Below are 20,053 nucleotides of genomic sequence, written 5' to 3' on the forward strand. Positions count from 1 at the left end.
GCTATATTTAATGTTTTACGTGTTGCACAGGAATTGAATACAGACTGTATAAATATTTCGCATATTTCACTCGTTTGTGTCAGGCCTGCTGAATGACAAATTATTATTTTTGAAATGTATTTTATTTAACCTTTATTTATCCAGGTAGGCCAGTTGAGAACAAGTTCTCATTTACAACTGTGACTTGGCCAAGATAAAGCAAAGCAGTGCGACAAAAACAACAGAGTTACACATAAAAACATACAGTCAATAACACAAAAGAAAAATTTCAAATAGAATTTCAATTTCCTTTTAGTTTATTGTTTCTGTCAACAAGTTCACATTTTGCGCCACAGACATTACATATTTACAGGTGCATGTACATATAAATATATATGGGTAATGCATTTATGTAAAGCAATGTCCATAGTTCAAAGTCACCAAAAAGAAAGGTGTTCTTAAAGAACGGCAGTCCACATTCAGTCCATCTTCTCTTCCACATCTTGTGTTTTCACCTCTACGGTTTTGTGAGGTATATAAGAACCCATACCTGCAGCTCTATCTGCTTCTGCCTGAGTGTAGGGTTCATCCTTCAACCGCTTAATCCTGAACAGTGTTGGAAAGTGAAGAAATGTAGCTGCTCAGTCATCAAAACATCAACATGCCCAGCTACAAAGTTAGGGTGCTGGGGGGAGGGAAGGTGTGTCACACGAACTGTATCCACATTTATTCAAAGAACAGTTGTCTGCTTCAAAAGAAAAGTGGGGATCTTACCGTTTCTTGTGCACTTTGGTTTTAAAGTGCTCCTTCAGGGCTTTCACGTCAACAAAATATCGTCTGTAAACAAAACACATGCACATTAAATTACGGCTTTCCAGTTGCCATCTTTTTCTTTTTTTCTGTGAACCTCTTGGATAGATGCAAGAAAGAGCATAAAAGTGCTTACGCGCAATGTAAACAGTAGTGCTGGGCACTACCAGTGACATCATAGTCCACCTCCTGTTTGAGCAACTTGGCTGCAGCTGAGGGCTTCATGTCTGCATGGATTTGGTCCAAGTGCTTCGTATAATTCTTTGTCTTCCATGTCTTGCCAATACTCTTCTTCCTGGTACTGTTGTGGTTTCCGATCTGTTTGGATTTCCCCATGGTGGTGCTAGGTGATACCTATTGGAATAATATAATGGGTTTTGTAAAATAGTTGCTATTGCATGGATTAATTTGTCCGCATGCTGCTTTATGTTTACAAGCAATTTACAACACCATTGGCATATTTTCTGACTTGACTGTCAAAATTGCCATATGTTAAGTTTTTGACTTGATATAAACATTAACTAGCTAGCTATCTAGTAGTAGCTAAATTAGCTAGCTACGGCAGGTACTGAGACAGAACCCGTCTTCTAATCAAAATCTTAATCTACGCGAGAAATAACACTTTTCAAAACTAGTTTAACGTACCTTAGTTAAAAATGATTGCAAGACCTTTCTGTTGTCATAACACCGTAATAAACTCGCCCTGTCGATAATATTTTCCACAAAACCGTGCTGTTCGTATTTTTGCTTGGCTAACTAGCTTGCTAGATTCTTTCACACGTGTTTGTTGACGAAAACATATCCGGGTCAACATGCCTTACCTACACACGCCACTAGAGAGAACACAGTCCAAAATGTTATTAGTAGGCCTGTGTGCAAACGGGCGGTACAGCAGGTCACATGCACGGAGGAGCGGGAAATGTACTGAACAAAAATATACGATTTCACAAAGTTACAGATCATATAAGGAAGTCGGTCAATTGACAAATGCATTCGGCCCTAATCCAGGGCTGCCAACTTTTGATGAAAGCTTGGGGTGAGATTTGCTATGTGAATTTCATTGCCCCCTGGCACAACCCCTAGAATGGAACATCTTACAGTTACTGAAATTCTACATCTTTAACATGGTTTAAGCGTATGACCAGTGTGGAAAATAGAACAATTAAAAGCACAGGTCAAGTGTATATAGGATGATTTTAACATTAAACAAACCATTCAAAATTAGACAACTTTGCAATTGTGGGGTGATGAAATTGAAAATAAAATTGTAATATTGATGGTTGAGGCAGTGGGTAACCAAATCATAGATTGCGCTCTCCTTGTCCATAGACCGCTTTCAAGGTAAGGACACAAACATTTTGTATTTTTGTAACACCTCACTCTTTAAAAATAGGGCTGGAAGAAAATTCTACTTGCTCTACAGGAGGTTTGGCCTCCTCTTAAGTGCTGGGTTTTTTAAACTGTCATTGTTGTAACAATTCATTTCTCAAAATCGAATGAATATCAATATTCATGTGGTTAATTCCTACTAGTTGAAGATCCTTGCCTTCATTTTCCCATACATAAACATGATGCATTTATGATTTGTGGGTACACCTACCATCTCTGCCTAACATGTGCACAATTCGACAATTATATTTCATTTCGGCAGCATTCAATAATCAATGCTTATTGGTATAACAAAAATGCATTGCCTCATAATTAATTTTCAAAAGACAGCCATAGATTTCAAATATGTGATTACGCTGGAAAAATCTAAGGGACTAGTAGAGTGGGGAATCCAGGACAGAGTAGCAGGATGACTTGACGTGGAACTGGAGACAGGGACCGAACTGCAGTGGCGAGGAAACCAGTGTCTAATAGTACGCATGTACCGACCGACCGGTGATTACGATCTGGCCATGTGGCAGGGCTGAATATTTGTAGAGGTCGTGATTATGGAACAGGTTGCAGCTGGTGGGGATCTGCTCTGAATCCAGCACACCTGTCTCTGCCCACACAATCACACAGAGAGAGAGTACTAGGGGAGTGGTGGCAATTCAGGGAGACACAGGATGTGTAGTAGAGGGCAATGCAGGAGCAGATGTGACAGTAAATAAATAATAACATCTCCTGAAGACAAGATGACATAAATCTGCCCCTACACCCTGACCAAATCATTTTTCTATTGTCCCCCTCTAGAAAAAAAACATACACTTTTGGTTCACAATCTGTTTGGCCAAATTATTTTAATAGTTAATAATAAATTACCCTACCAAAATTCCCTGCTAAAACATACTGTAGTCTAGGTCTGTCTGCTGACTTTTCGTTGTCACAGCCTAAATGCTTATCACCAAACGAGGGGACTGGTGCATGTGTGTATTATGTCGACTAGTACATGCTGTCAAAAGAATGCATTCTGCAATAGGGAGTAACAGCAACCTAATTTTGTTGACAACGTTGTACATAAAACAGCACTACTGTGCTATTCTTTTGGAGTTTTTTAAACTCAGCAAGAACGTTCACTCTCTCCATTCACCGCCACTCTAATCTTGAGGGGCATTTCTTTAAAACATGCATCCAATCCCCTTGATCCCTTACACAGGACAATGATAGAGGTTCAGCTCGTGATGTTAAGGATCATACCCTTTTTTCCAATTTTCGCCTAAAATGACATACCCAAATTTAACTGCCTGGGGCTCAGGACCTGAAGCAAGGATATGCATATTCTTGATGCCATTTGAAAGGAAACACTTTGAAGTTTGTGGAAATGTGAAATTTCTGTAGGATAATATAACACATTAGATCTGGTAAAATAGGAAGAAAAAAAAAGAAAGGATTCTAGGTGTAATTTAGATTTTGGCCACCAGATAGAAGCAGTGTGTGTGCAAAGTTTCAGACAGATCCAGTGAAGAATTATGCAGAATATTTTGTATCAAGTCTGCCAGGAATTTGCCCAAAAGTGCAGAATTGGTCAATTGATACATTTTCAAGTACATAACTATAGAGAACATACAATGCTATGGTAATAACAAATTTAAGTTTGCACACTCCCAGGAATGTCATACATTATGGATCATTAGCTTATACACTAACTTTCACACATCTTGATGGCCGGGCCAGATGAGTGTGGAGCCAGAGACAGCAGTGGTGTCAAACTGTAGACACCAGTTCCTACATTTGAACATAAAAATGGATTTGATCAAACAAAACTATGTTACATTTTATCTCTGGGACACTCAGGATGACAAATCAGAGCAAGATTGCTGAATGTAAGTCCATTATTTACCTTCAGAGGTGAATGTATCAAACCAGTTGCCGTTATATATTTTTTGTTGTTGTTATGCACTGTCCTCAAACAATAGCATAGTATTTTCTCACTGTAATAGCTACAGTTAATTGGACACTGCAGTTAGATTAACAATAATTTAAGCTTTCTGCCCATATAAGACATGTCTATGTCCCTGAAAGTTGGCTGTTGTATATAACGTCATTCTGGTCACGTTAGCAACAACTGGCGTAAATGCTCTGATTTCAAAACGATTTGGAGCACAGTTGAAAAGTTAACGCACGGACTAATTAGAAAATAAAAGCAGTACTTTTCTATGAGTGAGATACAAGAGGTGTGCCGTGAGAGTTGGCAGCTCTGCCTGATCTATGGATTTCACTTGTTTGGGCAGTGGCACAGCTATGGGTGGGCCTGGGAGGGCATAGGCCCACCCACTGGGGAGCCAGGCCCAGCCAATCAGAATGAGTTTTCTCACACAAAAGGGCTTTATTAGAGACAGAAATACTCTGTTTCATCAGCTGTCCAGGTGGCTGGTCTCAGACAATCCTGCAGGTGAAGAAGCTGGTGTCACACCCTGATCAGTTCCACCTGTCCTTGTTATTGTCTCCACCCCCTCCAGGTGTTGCTTGTTATCCCTGCTGTATATATCCTTGTGTTACCTGTCTCTCTTTGCCAGTTCATCTTGTATGTTCCAAGTCAACCAGTGTGGTTTTCACATGTGCATGCCTTTTCTATTCTCTTTTGCTTGTCCTCCCGGGTTTGACCTTTGCCTGTTTTTCTGGACTCTGTACCCACCTGCCTGACCATTCTACCTGCCCTGACCTCGAGCCTGCCTGCCACACTGTGCCGCCTGGACTCTGAACTGGTTTTGACCTTTTGCCTGTCAACAACCATTCTCCTGCCTACTCCTTTTGGGTTGATTAATAAATATTAAAGACCATCTGCCTCCCGTGTTTGTATCTGGGTCTCACCTTGCCCTTATAGCTGGATGTTTATATATGGAGTAATTCTCCTGTCTTTTCTGGTGTCCTGTGTGAATTTAAGTATGCTCCCTCTAATTCTTTCTCCCTCTCCCCTCCCGGAGGACCTGAGCCCTAGGACCATGACTCAGGACTACCTGGCCTGATGACTCTTGGCCGTCCCCAGTCCACCTGGTTGTGCTGCTGCTCCAGTTTCAACGGTTATGCCTGTGACAGGAACCCCCTTTACACTTGTGTGAATAAGGTAGTTGTTGTGAAATTGTTAGGTTAGATTACTCGTTGGTTATTACTGCATTGTCGGAACTAGAAGCACAAGCATTTAGCTACACTCGCATTAACATCTGCTAACCATGTGTATGTGACAAATAAAATTTGATTTTGATTTGACCTGTTCCCCCGGACGTGCTACCTTGTCCCAGACCTGCCGTTTTCGACTCGCTCTCTCTACCACACCTGCTGTCTTAACCTCTGAATGCTCGGCTATGAAAAGCCAGCTGACATTTACTCCTGAGGTACTGACCAGTTGCACCCTCTACAACCCCTGCGATTATTATTTGACCCTGCTGGTCATCTATGAACGTTTGAACATCTTGAAGAACAATGGCTTTAATGGCTATGTCTCTTATAATCTCCACCCGGCACAGCCAGAAGAGGACTGGCCACCCCTCAGAGCCTGGTTCCTCTCTAGGTTTCTTCCTAGGTTCCATCTTTTCTAGGGAGTTTTAACTAGCCACCGAGCTTCTACATTGGCATTGCTTGCTGTTTGGGGTTTTAGGCTGGGTTTCTGTTTCACACTTTGTGACATCTGCTGTTGTAAAAAGGGCTTTATAAATTAATTTGATGATCCCGTTTGCAATCCCTTTAGCGTTGATTGCTAGCTTGCTGGCTAGCTACATAGGTTAGCTGGCTAGTTAGCTACAGTAGTTAGCTACTGTCATCAGTTGTTGTTCTGTTATCGTATTTGGCCTATTCCACCTTTTGGTGAATGCATACTGGAATTTGAATATAGCTTGGGAAAAGGGAATCTGGACACACTGGACATGGTAGACATATTTAAATGTACGGGAGTGTCTAGACTTGACAGTTCATGCAGATTTAGTATTCTGATCATAGAGTTTGGATAATGGAATTCAGAACGTGTCATGCATCTACATTTAAATGTGTCCACAGTGTGTCCGGATTCCCATTTACTGCGCTATATTAAAATGCCAGTATGCATTCTACAAACAGTGGAATAGGCTAAATACACAACAGTAGATAACTAGCCAGCTATAACCAGTGTATCACCAGCTAGCCAGCAAGCAACCCTAAAGGGTTGGCAAATGGGTAAGCATAACTCTAGCTAATCAAAGTAATAGCATTTGAGTTCAGCGAACACGTTCCTAACACCCCTTACAAAAAAGTCCTGCAGGCATCCAGCAGGAACGAACCCTGCAGGATTTTGAAATTCTTGCAAGATATGGCAATTCCTGCAGGACCAAGTAAATTCCAGGTCGAATCCTGCAGGACCAAAACCTGCAGGATTTTGATATTCCTGCAGGATATGGCAATTTCAAGTTAACTACAGGATTTGAGATACAGTATGTTGTGACAACAGAGAATATAGACTTTTGAAATATAGTGCAATAGACATTTCAACTCAGCAGATGAGAAATGTAATAAATGACCATCTCCGCATGCAATAAATAGTGTATGCTATTTTTATTTGATAGATACCAACACAATTTATAATGGTTTCAGTAGGCCCATACTTCAGTCAATGTAATAATGCATTTATATATCATGCTGCCAGTTTAAGAAACACCTTCATTCACACACAAACTGTGAATAAATTGTGTAAAATAAAGTTGTGTACAGTTAAGTGGTTCAACCCTTTCTCAGTCTACCTCCCATTTGTTGGGCTGTAAACATATGTAGTTCCCTTGTACACCTGGGATATCTTTCAGCTAACCACAGGTGGTACGGATGTCTGTGCATTTGATTAATTGAACCTCATTTGAAATGCCAATCTCTTTAAGAATCCCAGAGGCAGTGCCTCCTCTCCCTAGGTCTTTTATTGTGCATCTTATCATCACTGGGTCTATAAAAGCGTAGCCCTCTTCACTGCCAACGTCAACAAAATACTTGACCATCCCCACTGAGCCATGTTGGGTGACCACGACATGGTTTACTCGTTTCCATAAAGTACTTCCTGTTTTGGGATGAATGCGATTCCCATTAACGATCACTCTATGGTGAAATTGACATGGTTCTTCGTAAGTAACGTCTGACTCTCCAAGGAGAAAAGCCTCCCTCGAGGTTCCGTGCAACAGGATACTCTAGTAAAAATACATAACTTTTTTCACATTTGTTTGGCCGAGTTTGTAGCCCCTTATCATTTCTTCAACAAACCTTTTGCTAGCTTGGTTTGATTCTATAGAATAGCAGGGAGTGTCGGAACTCTGTGGCAAGCAGTCTTTTGTTTATGTGCTCTATTTCTCTTCCAATGTACCAGGACTCAGGGTGATATTTGGACTCAAACCACAGAGTAGTCATTTACTGACACATGCCAAGTAAGGTGCCCTGCATGTAATCAATAGCAAACCCTGCCATCATGTTGAAAACCGTAGGGAACACCTCTGCGGTGTTTAGTGTCTGTGTGTGGTTCTGGCTCATGCAATCACCAAGGCAACCCCTCTGCAGGTGTTTAGTGTCTGTGTGTGGCTCTGGCTCACTCAAGCGGATACACTCTAGTGAACCCATGACCCTTTTCTACCACTTCTCCTTTGTGATAGCACCTGTTACCCAGGAGCTTCTCAAAGGGTGGCTACTTTGAAGAATCTGAAATATAAAATATATTTTGATATGTTTAACACTTTTTTGGTTACTACATGATTCCATATGTGTTATGTCAGTTTTGATGTCTTCACTATTATTCTACAATGTAGAACATCGTAAAAAGAAAAGAAAAACCCTTGAATGAGTAGGTGTGTCCAAACTTTTGACTGACACTGTATATTCTGCAGGATTGCTGCATGATTTTTAGTGCATTACTCCTGTAGGACTTTGTAAGGGACGTATCTTCTCCAACGTTATAATGAAAGTTTATCTTCAAGGTTTTATAACAGACTACAACTATTGGTGTATTGCCGCCACCTACTGTACAGGTAGTGAACGAAAAATGAAAATATGCATTGCAGGAAATCAAATCAAAGTCTTTGTCAAGTGTGCCAAATACAACAAGTGTAGTAGACCGTACAGTGAAATGCTTACTTACAGGCCTTAACCAACAGTGCAATTTTTAAGTAACAAAAATAGGTATTAGGTGAACAATAGATAAAGATATTTTTTTTTAAACAATAAAAAGACAGTGGAAAATAACAGTGGCTAGGCTATATACAGACACCGGTTAGTCGGTCTAATTGAGGTAGTATGTACATGTAGGCATGGTTAAAGTGACTATGCATATATGATAAACAGAGAGTAGCAGTAGCATAAAAGAGGAGTTGGCGGGTGGTGGGGGGTGATAATCCTTCAGTGATAATCCAAATAACATCCATACACAGGTTCAGGAAGGTGAAAATGGTGCCCACAGACATGACAGCCCTTCTTCTATCTCCTTGGCAACTTTGCAGAATAGTTTGTGTTATTTCTTACATTATTAGCCCACAACGTTTTTTGTGTTATTCCATACAGCCGGAAATAACTTTTGGATATCGGAGTGGAAGGAAACTCACGAGGACTGGGATATGTTCCTGGTTGCCTCTGAGAATAATATTGACTTATACACGGACATGGTGACTGAGTTTGACTATTAAAACGTACCCAAACCAGAAACTGTGGATAGATGGCAGCATTCGGGCAAAACTGAATGCACGAACCCACAGCATTTAACCATAGAAAAGTGACTGGGAATATGGTTGAATACAAACAGTGTAATTATTCCCTCCGTAAAGCAATCAAACAGGAAAAACGTCAGTACAGAGACAAAGTGGAGTCGCAACTCAACGGCTCTGTCACGAGACGTATGTGGCAGGGTCTACAGACAATCATGAATTACAAAGGGAAAACCAGCCACGTCGCGGACACCGATGTATTGCTTCCAAATCAAATCAAATCAAATCAAATTTTATTTGTCACATACACATGGTTAGCAGATGTTAATGCGAGTGTAGCGAAATGCTTGTGCTTCTAGTTCCGACAATGCAGTAATAACGAACAAGTTATCTAACTAACAATTCCAAAAAACTACTGTCTTATACACAGTGTAAGGGGATAAAGAATATGTACATAAGGATATATGAATGAGTGATGGTACAGAGCAGCATAGGCAAGATACAGTAGATGGTATCGAGTACAGTATAACATATGAGATGAGTATGTAAACAAAGTGGCATAGTTAAAGTGGCTAGTGATACATGTATTACATAAGGATGCAGTCGATGATATAGAGTACAGTATATACGTATGCATATGAGATGAATAATGTAGGGTAAGTAACATTATATAAGGTAGCATTGTTTAAAGTGGCTAGTGATATATTTACATCATTTCCCATCAATTCCCATTATTAAAGTGGCTGGAGTTGAGTCAGTGTCATTGACAGTGTGTTGGCAGCAGCCACTCAATGTTAGTGGTGGCTGTTTAACAGTCTGATGGCCTTGAGATAGAAGCTGTTTTTCAGTCTCTCGGTCCCAGCTTTGATGCACCTGTACTGACCTCGCCTTCTGGATGACAGCGGGGTGAACAGGCAGTGGCTCGGGTGGTTGATGTCCTTGATAATCTTTATGGCCTTCCTGTAGCATCGGGTGGTGTAGGTGTCCTGGAGGGCAGGTAGTTTGCCCCCGGTGATGCGTTGTGCAGACCTCACTACCCTCTGGAGAGCCTTACGGTTGAGGGCGGTGCAGTTGCCTTACCAGGCGGTGATACAGCCCGCCAGGATGCTCTCGATTGTGCATCTGTAGAAGTTTGTGAGTGCTTTTGGTGACAAGCCGAATTTCTTCAGCCTCCTGAGGTTGAAGAGGCGCTGCTGCGCCTTCTTCACGATGCTGTCTGTGTGAGTGGACCAATTCAGTTTGTCTGTGATGTGTATGCCGAGGAACTTAAAACTTGCTACCCTCTCCACTACTGTTCCATCGATGTGGATAGGGGGGTGTTCCCTCTGCTGTTTCCTGAAGTCCACAATCATCTCCTTAGTTTTGTTGACGTTGAGTGTGAGGTTATTTTCCTGACACCACACTCCGAAGGCCCTCACCTCCTCCCTGTAGGCCGTCTCGTCGTTGTTGGTAATCAAGCCTACCACTGTTGTGTCGTCCGTGGCCACGCAGTCGTGGGTGAACAGGGAGTACAGGAGAGGGCTCAGAACGCACCCTTGTGGGGCCCCAGTGTTGAGGATCAGCGGGGAGGAGATGTTGTTGCCTACCCTCACCACCTGGGGGCGGCCCGTCAGGAAGTCCAGTACCCAGTTGCACAGGGCGGGGTCGAGACCCAGGGTCTCGAGCTTGGAGGGTACTATGGTGTTGAATGCCGAGCTGTAGTCGATGAACAGCATTCTCACATAGGTATTCCTCTTGTCCAGATGGGTTAGGGCAGTGTGCAGTGTGGTTGAGATTGCATCGTCTGTGGACCTATTTGGGCGGTAAGCAAATTGGAGTGGGTCTAGGGTGTCAGGTAGGGTGGAGGTGACATGGTCCTTGACTAGTCTCTCAAAGCACTTCATGATGACGGATGTGAGTGCTACGGGGCGGTAGTCGTTTAGCTCAGTTACCTTAGCTTTCTTGGGAACAGGAACAATGGTGGCCCTCTTGAAGCATGTGAGAACAGCAGACTGGTATAGGGATTGATTGAATATGTCCATAAACACACCGGCCAGCTGGTCTGCGCATGCGCTGAGGGCGCGGCTGGGGATGCCGTCTGGGCCTGCAGCCTTGCGAGGGTTAACACGTTTAAATGTCTTACTCACCTCGGCTGCAGTGAAGGAGAGACCGCATGTTTTCGTTGCAGGCTGTGTCAGTGGCACTGTATTGTCCTCAAAGCGGGCAAAAAAGTTATTTAGTCTGCCTGGGAGCAAGACATCCTGGTCCGTGACTGGGCTGGATTTCTTCCTGTAGTCCGTGATTGACTGTAGACCCTGCCACATGCCTCTTGTGTCTGAGCCGTTGAATTGAGATTCTACTTTGTCTCTGTACTGGCGCTTAGCTTGTTTGATAGCCTTGCGGAGGGAATAGCTGCACTGTTTGTATTCGGTCATGTTACCAGACACCTTGCCCTGATTAAAAGCAGTGGTTCGCGCTTTCAGTTTCACACGAATGCTGCCATCAAATCCACAGTTTCTGGTTAGGGAATGTTTTAATCGTTGCTATGGGAACGACATCTTCAAGGCACGTTCTAATGAACTCTCACACCGAATCAGCGTATTCGTCAATGTTGTTATCTGACACAATACGAAACATCTCCCAGTCCACGTGATGGAAGCAGTCTTGGAGTGTGGAGTCAGCTTGGTCGGACCAGCGTTGGACAGACCTCAGCGTGGGAGCCTTTTGTTTTAGTTTCTGTCTGTAGGCAGGGATCAACAAAATGGAGTTGTGGTCAGCTTTTCCGAAAGGGGGGCGGGGCAGGGCCTTATATGCGTCGCGGAAGTTAGAGTAACAATGATCCAAGGTCTTTCCACCCCTGGTTGCGCAATCGATATGCTGATCAAATTTAGGGAGTCTTGTTTTCAGATTAGCCTTGTTAAAATCCCCAGCTACAACGATAAATCGTTTCCAGTTTGCAGAGAGTTAAATAAAGTTTGTTCATAGCCATCGATGTATCTGCTTGGGGGGGGGATATATACGGCTGTGATTATAATCGAAGAGAATTCTCTTGGTAGATAATTTGATTGTGAGGAATTCTAAATCAGGTGAACAGAAGGATTTGAGTTCCTGTATGTTTCTTTCATCACACCATGTCACGTTGGCCATGAGGCATACGCCCCCGCCCCTCTTCTTACCAGAGAGATGTTTGTTTCTGTCGGCGCGATGCGTGGAGAAACCCGTTGGCTGCACCGCTTCGGATAGCGTCTCTCCAGTGAGCCATGTTTCCGTGAAGCAAAGGACGTTACAGTCTCTGATGTCCCTCTGGAATGCTACCCTTGCTCGGATTTCATCAACCTTGTTGTCAAGAGACTGGACATTGGCAAGAAGAATGCTAGGGAGTGGTGCACGGTGTGCCCGTCTTTCGGAGTCGTTTTTTTGGGTCGCTGCATAGGATCCACTCCGTTGTCCTGTTTGTTAGGCAGAACACAGGATCCGCGTCGCGAAAAACATATTCTTGGTCGTACTGATGGTGAGTTGACGCTGATCTTATATTCAGTAGTTCTTCTCGACTGTATGTAATGAAACCTAAGATGACCTGGGGTACTAATGTAAGAAATAACACGTAAAAAAAAAAAATGCATAGTTTCCTAGGAACGCGAAGCGAGGCGGCCATCTCTGTCGGCGCCAGACAAACTAAACACCTTCGCCCGCTTTGAGGATAACACATTGCCACCGACGCAGCCCGCTCCCAAGGACTGTGGGCTCTCCTTCTCCATGGCCGACGTAAGACATGTTAGCGTGTTAACCCTCGCAAGGCTGCCGGCCCAAACAGAGCATGCGCAGACCAGCTGGCTGGAGGGTTTACGGACATATTCAATCTCTCCCTATCCCAGTCTGCTGTCCCAACTTGCAAGATGTCCACCATTGTTCCTGTACCCAAGAATGCAAAAGTAAATGACTATCTCCCCATTGCACTCACTTCTGTCATGATGAAGTGCTTTGAGAGACTAGTCAAGGATCACCTCCACCTTACTGCCCCAATAGAGCCACAGACGATGCATTCACCATCGCACTGCACACTGCCCCATCCCATCTGGACAAGAGGAATAGCTAGGTAAGAATGCTGTTCATTGACAAGAGCTCAGCCTTCAACACCATAGTACCCTCCCTGGGCCCTGGGTCTGAACCCCACCCTCTGCAACTGGACTTTCAGACGGGCTGCCCCCCCAGGTGGTGAAGGTAGGAAACAACACCTCCATTATGCTGATCCTCAACACAGGGCCTCACAAGGGTGCGTGCCTAGCCCCGTCCTGTGCTCTCTGTTCACGCATAACTGCATGGCCACGCACGCCTCCAACTCAATCATCAAGTTTGCAGATGACACAACAGTAGTAGGCCTGATTACCAACAATGACAAGACAGCCTACAGGGAGGAGGTGAGGTCCCTGGCAGAGTGATACCAGGAAAATAAACTCTCACTCAACATCAACAAAACGAAGGAGCTGATCGTGGACTTTAGGAGACAGCAGAGGGAGCATGGTCCTATCCACATTGACGGGACCGCAGTGGAGAAGGTGAAAAGTTTCAAGTTCCTCGGTGTACACATCACTGACAATCTGAAATGGTCCACCCACACATACAGTGCAGTGAGAAGGTGCAACAGCACCTCTTCAACCTCAGGAGGCTGAAGAAATTTGGCTTGGCCCCTAAGACCCTCACAAACTTTTACAGATGCACAATTTAAAGCGTCATGTCAGACTGTTTCACCGCCTGGTATGGCAACTGCACCGCCCGCAACTGCAGGGCTCTCCAGAAGATGGTGTTTGAAATATCCAATAAATGTCGTTCCACTTCATGATTGTGTCCCACTTGTTGTTGATTCTTCACAAAAAAAATACAGTTTTATATCTTTATGTTTGAAGCCTGAAATGTGGCAAAAGGTCGCAAAGTTCAAGGGGGCCGAATACTTTCGCAAGGCACTGTATATACTGTATTTTAGTCAATGCCATTCCAACATTGCTCATCCTAATATTTATATATTTTTTAATTCCATTTACAGATTTGATCAGGTATGAAGGTAAGACCCAGATGCAGACAACATCAAATTAACAATGGTTTAATAATCCAACAGGGGCAATAGACAGGTCAAGGCAGTGTCACAAACCGTCTCAAAGCCCGTAACAAAAGGGAGACAACGTGGAGATAAGGCGTAACAAAATATATATTATTATATTATATATATATATTTATTAACTAAAGCAACTAAGGAAAATATACAATGGTGTGTGTAATCAGTAATCAGTAGTGTAAGTGAGTGTTTTGCATGCATGAATGTGATAATGCAGGTTGTTGAAAGATGTTGTCGCAAACAACCCAAAAACCACCAAGAAACACAACAAAATCCATAAAGGTGTCTGCATGGAGAGAGTCTCCTCCATGAATGGGGAAGTGGTGTATTTATCCTGGGAGACACCGGACCCAGGTGTTTCCCATGTAGCTGACGACCCTCCCAACTCCGCCCACCAGCATCCTAATAAGGAAATAACAGAGAGAGAATACGGCAGACAGAGTGGGAGGGTCGTCACAGCAGGCAGGGGTCAGTAACCAGAGGTGGAGCAAAGGTACTGGACGGCAGGCTCAGCGTCAGGGTAGGTAGAGGTCAATAATCCAGACGTGGGGCAAAGGTACAGGAGAGTGAGAAAAGAGAGAGACTGGGGGAAGCAGGAGCTGAGACACAAAAATGCTGGTTGACTTGACAAACAAGATCAACTGGCAACAGACAAACAGAACACAGGTATAAATACACAGTGGAGGATTGGGAAGATGGGCGACACCTGGAGGGGGGTGGAGACAATAGGGGGAAGGAGTCTATATTAAAGAAAAGTATTAGCCTTATTACACCCTTTTAACATGGCATACATTTGAGGATTCCATTGAAAATTTGATGTCACTTGGTGTTAGTCCATTTAAATGAACAGAAATTACATTGTGAGCAAAATTAGTCATCATATTAATTCAGTAAATTATTTTTAAAGGGTTTATGATTTCAGCATCATTTAAGAAAAACCTCAACCAAACATTTCTCAGGTGTTGCAATCATTCGTGTTACACCTACTGTTGGCACAATGTTATTATAATGGTAAACATTAGTCATTACGATGCTATATTAGTTGATGTAAAATGGGAAGATATACCCAAATACATTTTAATAAAGAAAATAAAAAGGGGAAGAAATCCCAAAATGCCATGCTCAAATGCCACCGCAATTCAAAAACAACCAATTTCTACCAACTGGAAAATTCCCATTGAGGACAAATATTTTCACAGACAGACGACTGCTTTGTATCAAAAACTACAAGCAGTGTTGGATTTCCCTTACTGTTACAGTAGATCCCCCCCCAGTAGATTTCCTTTTATTTTAAAAATGACCCTTCACTGCACTTCAGCTCTGAAGTGGTTGTGGCATAGAGCTACTGAACAGATCTGTTGATGTTGTGAATATCGGGCATACAGTAGCCTATAGCTGAGCCATTCCATCCCATTGAGAAATAAGGACAATAAACAGCAATGTGCATACGTATAATAAGGACGAGTCTGGAGTTCACAATGCCAATGATGAGAAGTCACGATTCCAAGGACCCCTAACGGGAATATCTCCATTCCAAACAGAGAGACAAACCTAACAGGACATAATTCCCATCTCTCTCATCATGCCAGACCTCCAGTCCAGTCAATATAAAACAAACGTGAATATAAAGAAACCATTTGAGATGAATGGGGATGAGATTGCTTCTGTAAATTGCCTTGTGTGCTGACAGCGCGGCTACATGTGAGTGAGATGGGCGCCTGCTGTTAGCAACACAGGATGTAGTGAAGGTCTTGGTACCCGTGACAACCTGTACTACCTCAGGGACAGAAAATAACCATATGGAAGGACACTACATTTTTTAAGTCTCATCACAGATAACTTTAGCATGTTTGCTAATCAGCAACTTTGCAACTACTTACTACTTTTTAGCTACTTTGTGACTAAACTCAGCAAAAAAATAGAAATGTCCCTTTTTCAGGACCCTGTCTTTCAAAGATAATTTGTAAAAATCTAAATAACTTCACAGATCTTCATTGTAAAAGGTTTAAACACCGTTTCCCATGCGTGTTCAATGAACCATAAACAATTAATGAACATGCACCTGTGGAACGGTTGTTTAGACACTAACACCTTGCAGACGGTAGGCAATTAAGGTCACAGTTATGAAAACTTAGGACACTAAAGAGGCCTTTCTACTGACTCTGAAAAACACCAAATGAAAAATGCCCAGGGTCCCTGCTCATCTGCGTGAATGTGCCTTAGGCATGCTGCAATTAGGCATGAGGACTGCAGATGTGGCCATAGCAATAAATTGCAATGTCCGTACTGTGAGACGCCTAAGACAGCGCTACAGGGAGGCAGGACGGACAGATGATCATCCTCGCAGTGGCAGACCACCTGTAACAACACCTGCACAGGATCGGTACATCCGAACATCACATCTGCAGGACGGGTACAGGATGGCAACAACTGCCTGAGCTACACCAGGAACACACAATCTTTCCATCAGTGCTCAGATGGTCCCAGATAGGCTGAGAGAGGCTGGACTGAGGGCTTGTAGGCTTGTTGTAAGGCAGGTCCTCACCAGACATCACCAGAAACAACGTCGCCTATTGGCACAAACCCACCGTCGCTGGACCAGACAGGACTGGCAAAAAGTGCTCTTCACTGATGAGTTGCGGTTTTGTCTCACCATGGGTGATGGTCAGATTTGCGTTTATCGTTGAAGGAATGAGCGTTACAACAAGGCCTATACTCTGGAGCGGGATCGATTTGGAGGTGGAGGGTCCGCCATGGTCTGGGGCGGTGTGTCACAGCATCATCGGGCTGAACTTGTTGTGATTGCTGTCAATCTCAACACTGTGCGTTACAGGAAAGACATCCTCCTCCCTCATGTGGTACCCTTTCTGCAGGCTCATCCTGACATGACCCTCCAGCATGACAATACCACCAGCCATACTGCTCATTCTGTGCATGATTTCCTGCAAGACAGGAATGTCAGTGTTCTGCCATGGCCAGCGAAGAGCCAGGATCGCAATCCCATTGAGCACGTCTGGGACCTGTTGGATCGGATAGTGAGGGCTAGGGCCATTCCCCCAGAAATGTCTGGGAACTTGCAGGTGCCTTGGTGGAAGAGTGGGGTAACATCTCACAGCAAGAACAGGCAAATCTGGTGCAGTCCATGAGGAAGAGATTCACTGCCGTACTTAATGCAGCTGGTGGCCACACCAGATACTGACTGTTACTTTTGATTTTGACCCCCCCTTTGTTCGAGGACACATTATTCAATTTATGTTAGTCACATATCTGCGGAGCTTGTTCAGTTTGTCTCAGTTGTTGAATCTTGTTATGTTCATACAAATATTTACACATGTTAAGTTTGCTGAAAATAAACGCAGTTGACAGTGAGAGGACATTTTTTGTTGTTGTTGAGTTTACTTAACATGTTAGCTAACCCTTCTCCTAACCCCTTTAAAACAAGTGTTTGTACTTGTCATTATGTGTATTCTAGATGCTAGCATGCACACCTGCTCTTTCCATGACAGACTATCCAGGGGAAAGCTATGATCCCTTATTGATGTCACTTGTTAAATCCCCTTCAGTAAGTGTAGATTAAGTTGAGGGGACAGGTTAAAGAAGGATTTTTATGCCTTGAGACATGGATTGTGTATGTGTGCCATTCAGAGGGTGACTGGGCAAGACAAAAGATTTAGGTGCCTTTGAACGGGGTATGGTAGTAGGTGTACCGGTTTGTGCCAAGAACTGCGGCGCTGCTGGGTTTTTATGCTCAAGAGTTTCCTGTCTGTGTCAATAATGGTCCACCACCCAAAGGACATCCAGCCAACTTGACACAACCAGTGCATCTCTCTAACTTTAAGCATCAGCTGTCAGAGCAGCTTACCGATCACTGAACCTGTACACAGCCAAACTGTAAATAGCACACCCAACTACCCCATCTCCATACTATTACTTACCCTCTTGCACCCCAGTATCTCTACTTGCACATCATCATCTGCACATTTATCACTCCAGTGTTAATGCTAAATTGTAATTATTTCACCTCTATGGTCTATTGACTGCCTACCTCCCTACTCTTCTACATTTGCACACACTGTACATAGATTTTTCAATTGTGTTATTGACTGTACGTTTGTTTGTGTGTAACTCTGTTGTTGTTTTTGTCACACTGCTTTGCTTTATCTTGGCCAGGTCGCAGTTGTAAATGAGAACTTGTTCTCAACTGGCCTTCCTGGTTAAATAAGGTGGGGGGAAAAACAAAACGTGGGAAGCATTGGAGTCACCATGGGCCAGCGTCCCTATGGAACGCTCTCAACACCTTGCAGACAGTGGCGTAAAGTATAGAAGTAAAATTACTTTAAAGTAATACTTTTATTTATTTAACTAGGCAAGTCAGTTGTGAACATATTCTTATTTACAGTTATGCTTAAGTCGTGTTTATGGGTATATGTACTTCGCCATTTATATTTTTGACAACTTTTACTTCACTACAGTCCTAAAGAAAATAATGTACTTTGTACTCCATACATTTTCCCTGACACCCAAAAGTACTCATTATATTTTGAATTCTTAACAGGGCACGAAAATTGTAAAATTCACACACTTATCAAGAGAACATCCCAGGTCCTTCCTCCTGCCTCTGATTTGGTGGTCTCACTAAACACAGACACATCATTTGTAAATTATATCTGACTGTTGGAGTGTGCCCTTAGCTATCCATAAATAATGGGAAATAAGCAAGAAAACAGTGCCGTCTGGTTTGCTTAACTCAATATTACGAAGGTGTTCTTAATGATTTGGGAACTCGATGTCTGTCATTATGTGTATTCTAGATACTATCAGATATATCTCCACAGTACACTGGGCCTGTATATTGTATGTAAGCTGTTACTCATGGTTATTTCCTTATCTTTCCATATAACCACTTTTACACTCATACTTTCTTTTTGAGCAGTCAGTACAAGGAGTTTGGTGTGGTGAACCACATTATCTGAATAAACCTGTTTGAAGATTTCTTTGACTTGTTCTTGCCGGGCAGACCTGTGGTGACTGAACCTTATCCAATGGCACCTAGAGCTCTATACTGGTTTTACATGGTTCTCCCAGAACAGACCCGTAGTATTTCTCACAACATGAAGAACATTTCCCATTAAAAAAACACAAGAACTTTAGTAAGAATATTATTTTAAAAACATACATTCTTCAGCATCAGCAAAACTCTGTCCTCTATCTTGTTAAGTGTGTTCAGATGTGCTGGCCAGTGGCCACTAATTGGTCACACCTGATCTTGATGGGTGCTTTTTTCCTTTGAAATGGGGTCTGTTTGAATAGGCAAGAATTAACCACTTTGCTTGGCATGCTAGCTCCATCCTGGGCTAATTTCATGGATAGAGAACAGAAGAGTCTAGGTTTGAATCTCACTGATGCTGTGCCACAATAAAAAAAGGATTGTCTCTGTGTAATTAATGCCAAAGCAAATGAATTTCCGTGTGTACTTTGAGTTCTAACAGTTTTATTGAAACATGTTCTCAGAATGTTAATAAAACTTCTGTTTTCCCTTCTGTTCTCAGAACATTTTTTTTTTTAAAGTTCAGTTTTACCCGTCAGGAAACATATGACTTCGTTCCAAAAACCAGTGGGAAACCAAACATGTACTTCCCACAACTTCCAATGAAACAAATGTGCAAGTTGGGTTGGCCGAGTAGGCCCGCTGAGAGTGACCCAAAATTGTGCTTTTAGTAAGTTCAGTTTCTCGGTTTTCATTGTTCTAGTCATCCATTATTTAATATTTTACTAAGCAAGTCAGTTAAGAACAAACAACAGTGTGTTAACTGCCTGTTCAGGGGCAGAACAACAGATTTGTACCTTGTCAGCTAGGGGATTTGAACTTGCAACCTTTCAGTTACCAACACTCTAACCCCTAGGGGACCCTGCCGCCCCAATTATATTGTACAGAAGGAGTTCCAGCCTCCCAGGCCAACTGCCTGGTGGATCTGTTAGGAACAAAGTGGTGGTTTTGTTGGGGATAGTGGCGTATTTGCAGGGTTAGATGGTGCTGCAATTTTTTTTCCCTCATTTCCATTTTTTGTGAACAAAATGTGCAATTTCCACTCCGACCTGAAAAACGCAGCAA

The 20,053-nt window shown here is 42.9% G+C and overlaps 1 protein-coding gene across 1 annotated transcript; it reads right to left on the minus strand.

Moving 5' to 3' along the window:
• Positions 1-273: 273 nt before the first annotated feature.
• znf593 (zinc finger protein 593) lies at positions 274-1,619 on the minus strand. Its single transcript, XM_020487205.2, has 4 exons — positions 1,435-1,619; positions 926-1,143; positions 754-816; positions 274-585 (listed from the first exon to the last, which is right to left on the minus strand). Exons 2-4 carry the CDS (start codon positions 1,123-1,125, stop codon positions 459-461), a joined length of 390 nt encoding a protein of 129 aa, XP_020342794.1. The 5' UTR covers positions 1,126-1,143; positions 1,435-1,619; the 3' UTR covers positions 274-458.
• Positions 1,620-20,053: the final 18,434 nt, after the last annotated feature.

The sequence above is a fragment of the Oncorhynchus kisutch genome, linkage group LG7 (assembly GCF_002021735.2).
Source record: "Oncorhynchus kisutch isolate 150728-3 linkage group LG7, Okis_V2, whole genome shotgun sequence".
In the NCBI taxonomy this organism is placed as follows: Eukaryota; Metazoa; Chordata; class Actinopteri; order Salmoniformes; family Salmonidae; genus Oncorhynchus; species Oncorhynchus kisutch.

Excerpts from the sequence above, each read along its gene's own strand:
- znf593 (XM_020487205.2), bottom strand. The coding sequence starts at position 1,125 with ATGGGGAAATCCAAACAGATCGGAAACCACAACAGTACCAGGAAGAAG. Across the intron at positions 817-925 it reads CACTACTGTTTACATTGCGC|ACGATATTTTGTTGACGTGA; the intron begins GTAAGCACTTTT and ends TTTTGTTTACAG. Across the intron at positions 586-753 it reads ACCAAAGTGCACAAGAAACG|GATTAAGCGGTTGAAGGATG; the intron begins GTAAGATCCCCA and ends AACACTGTTCAG.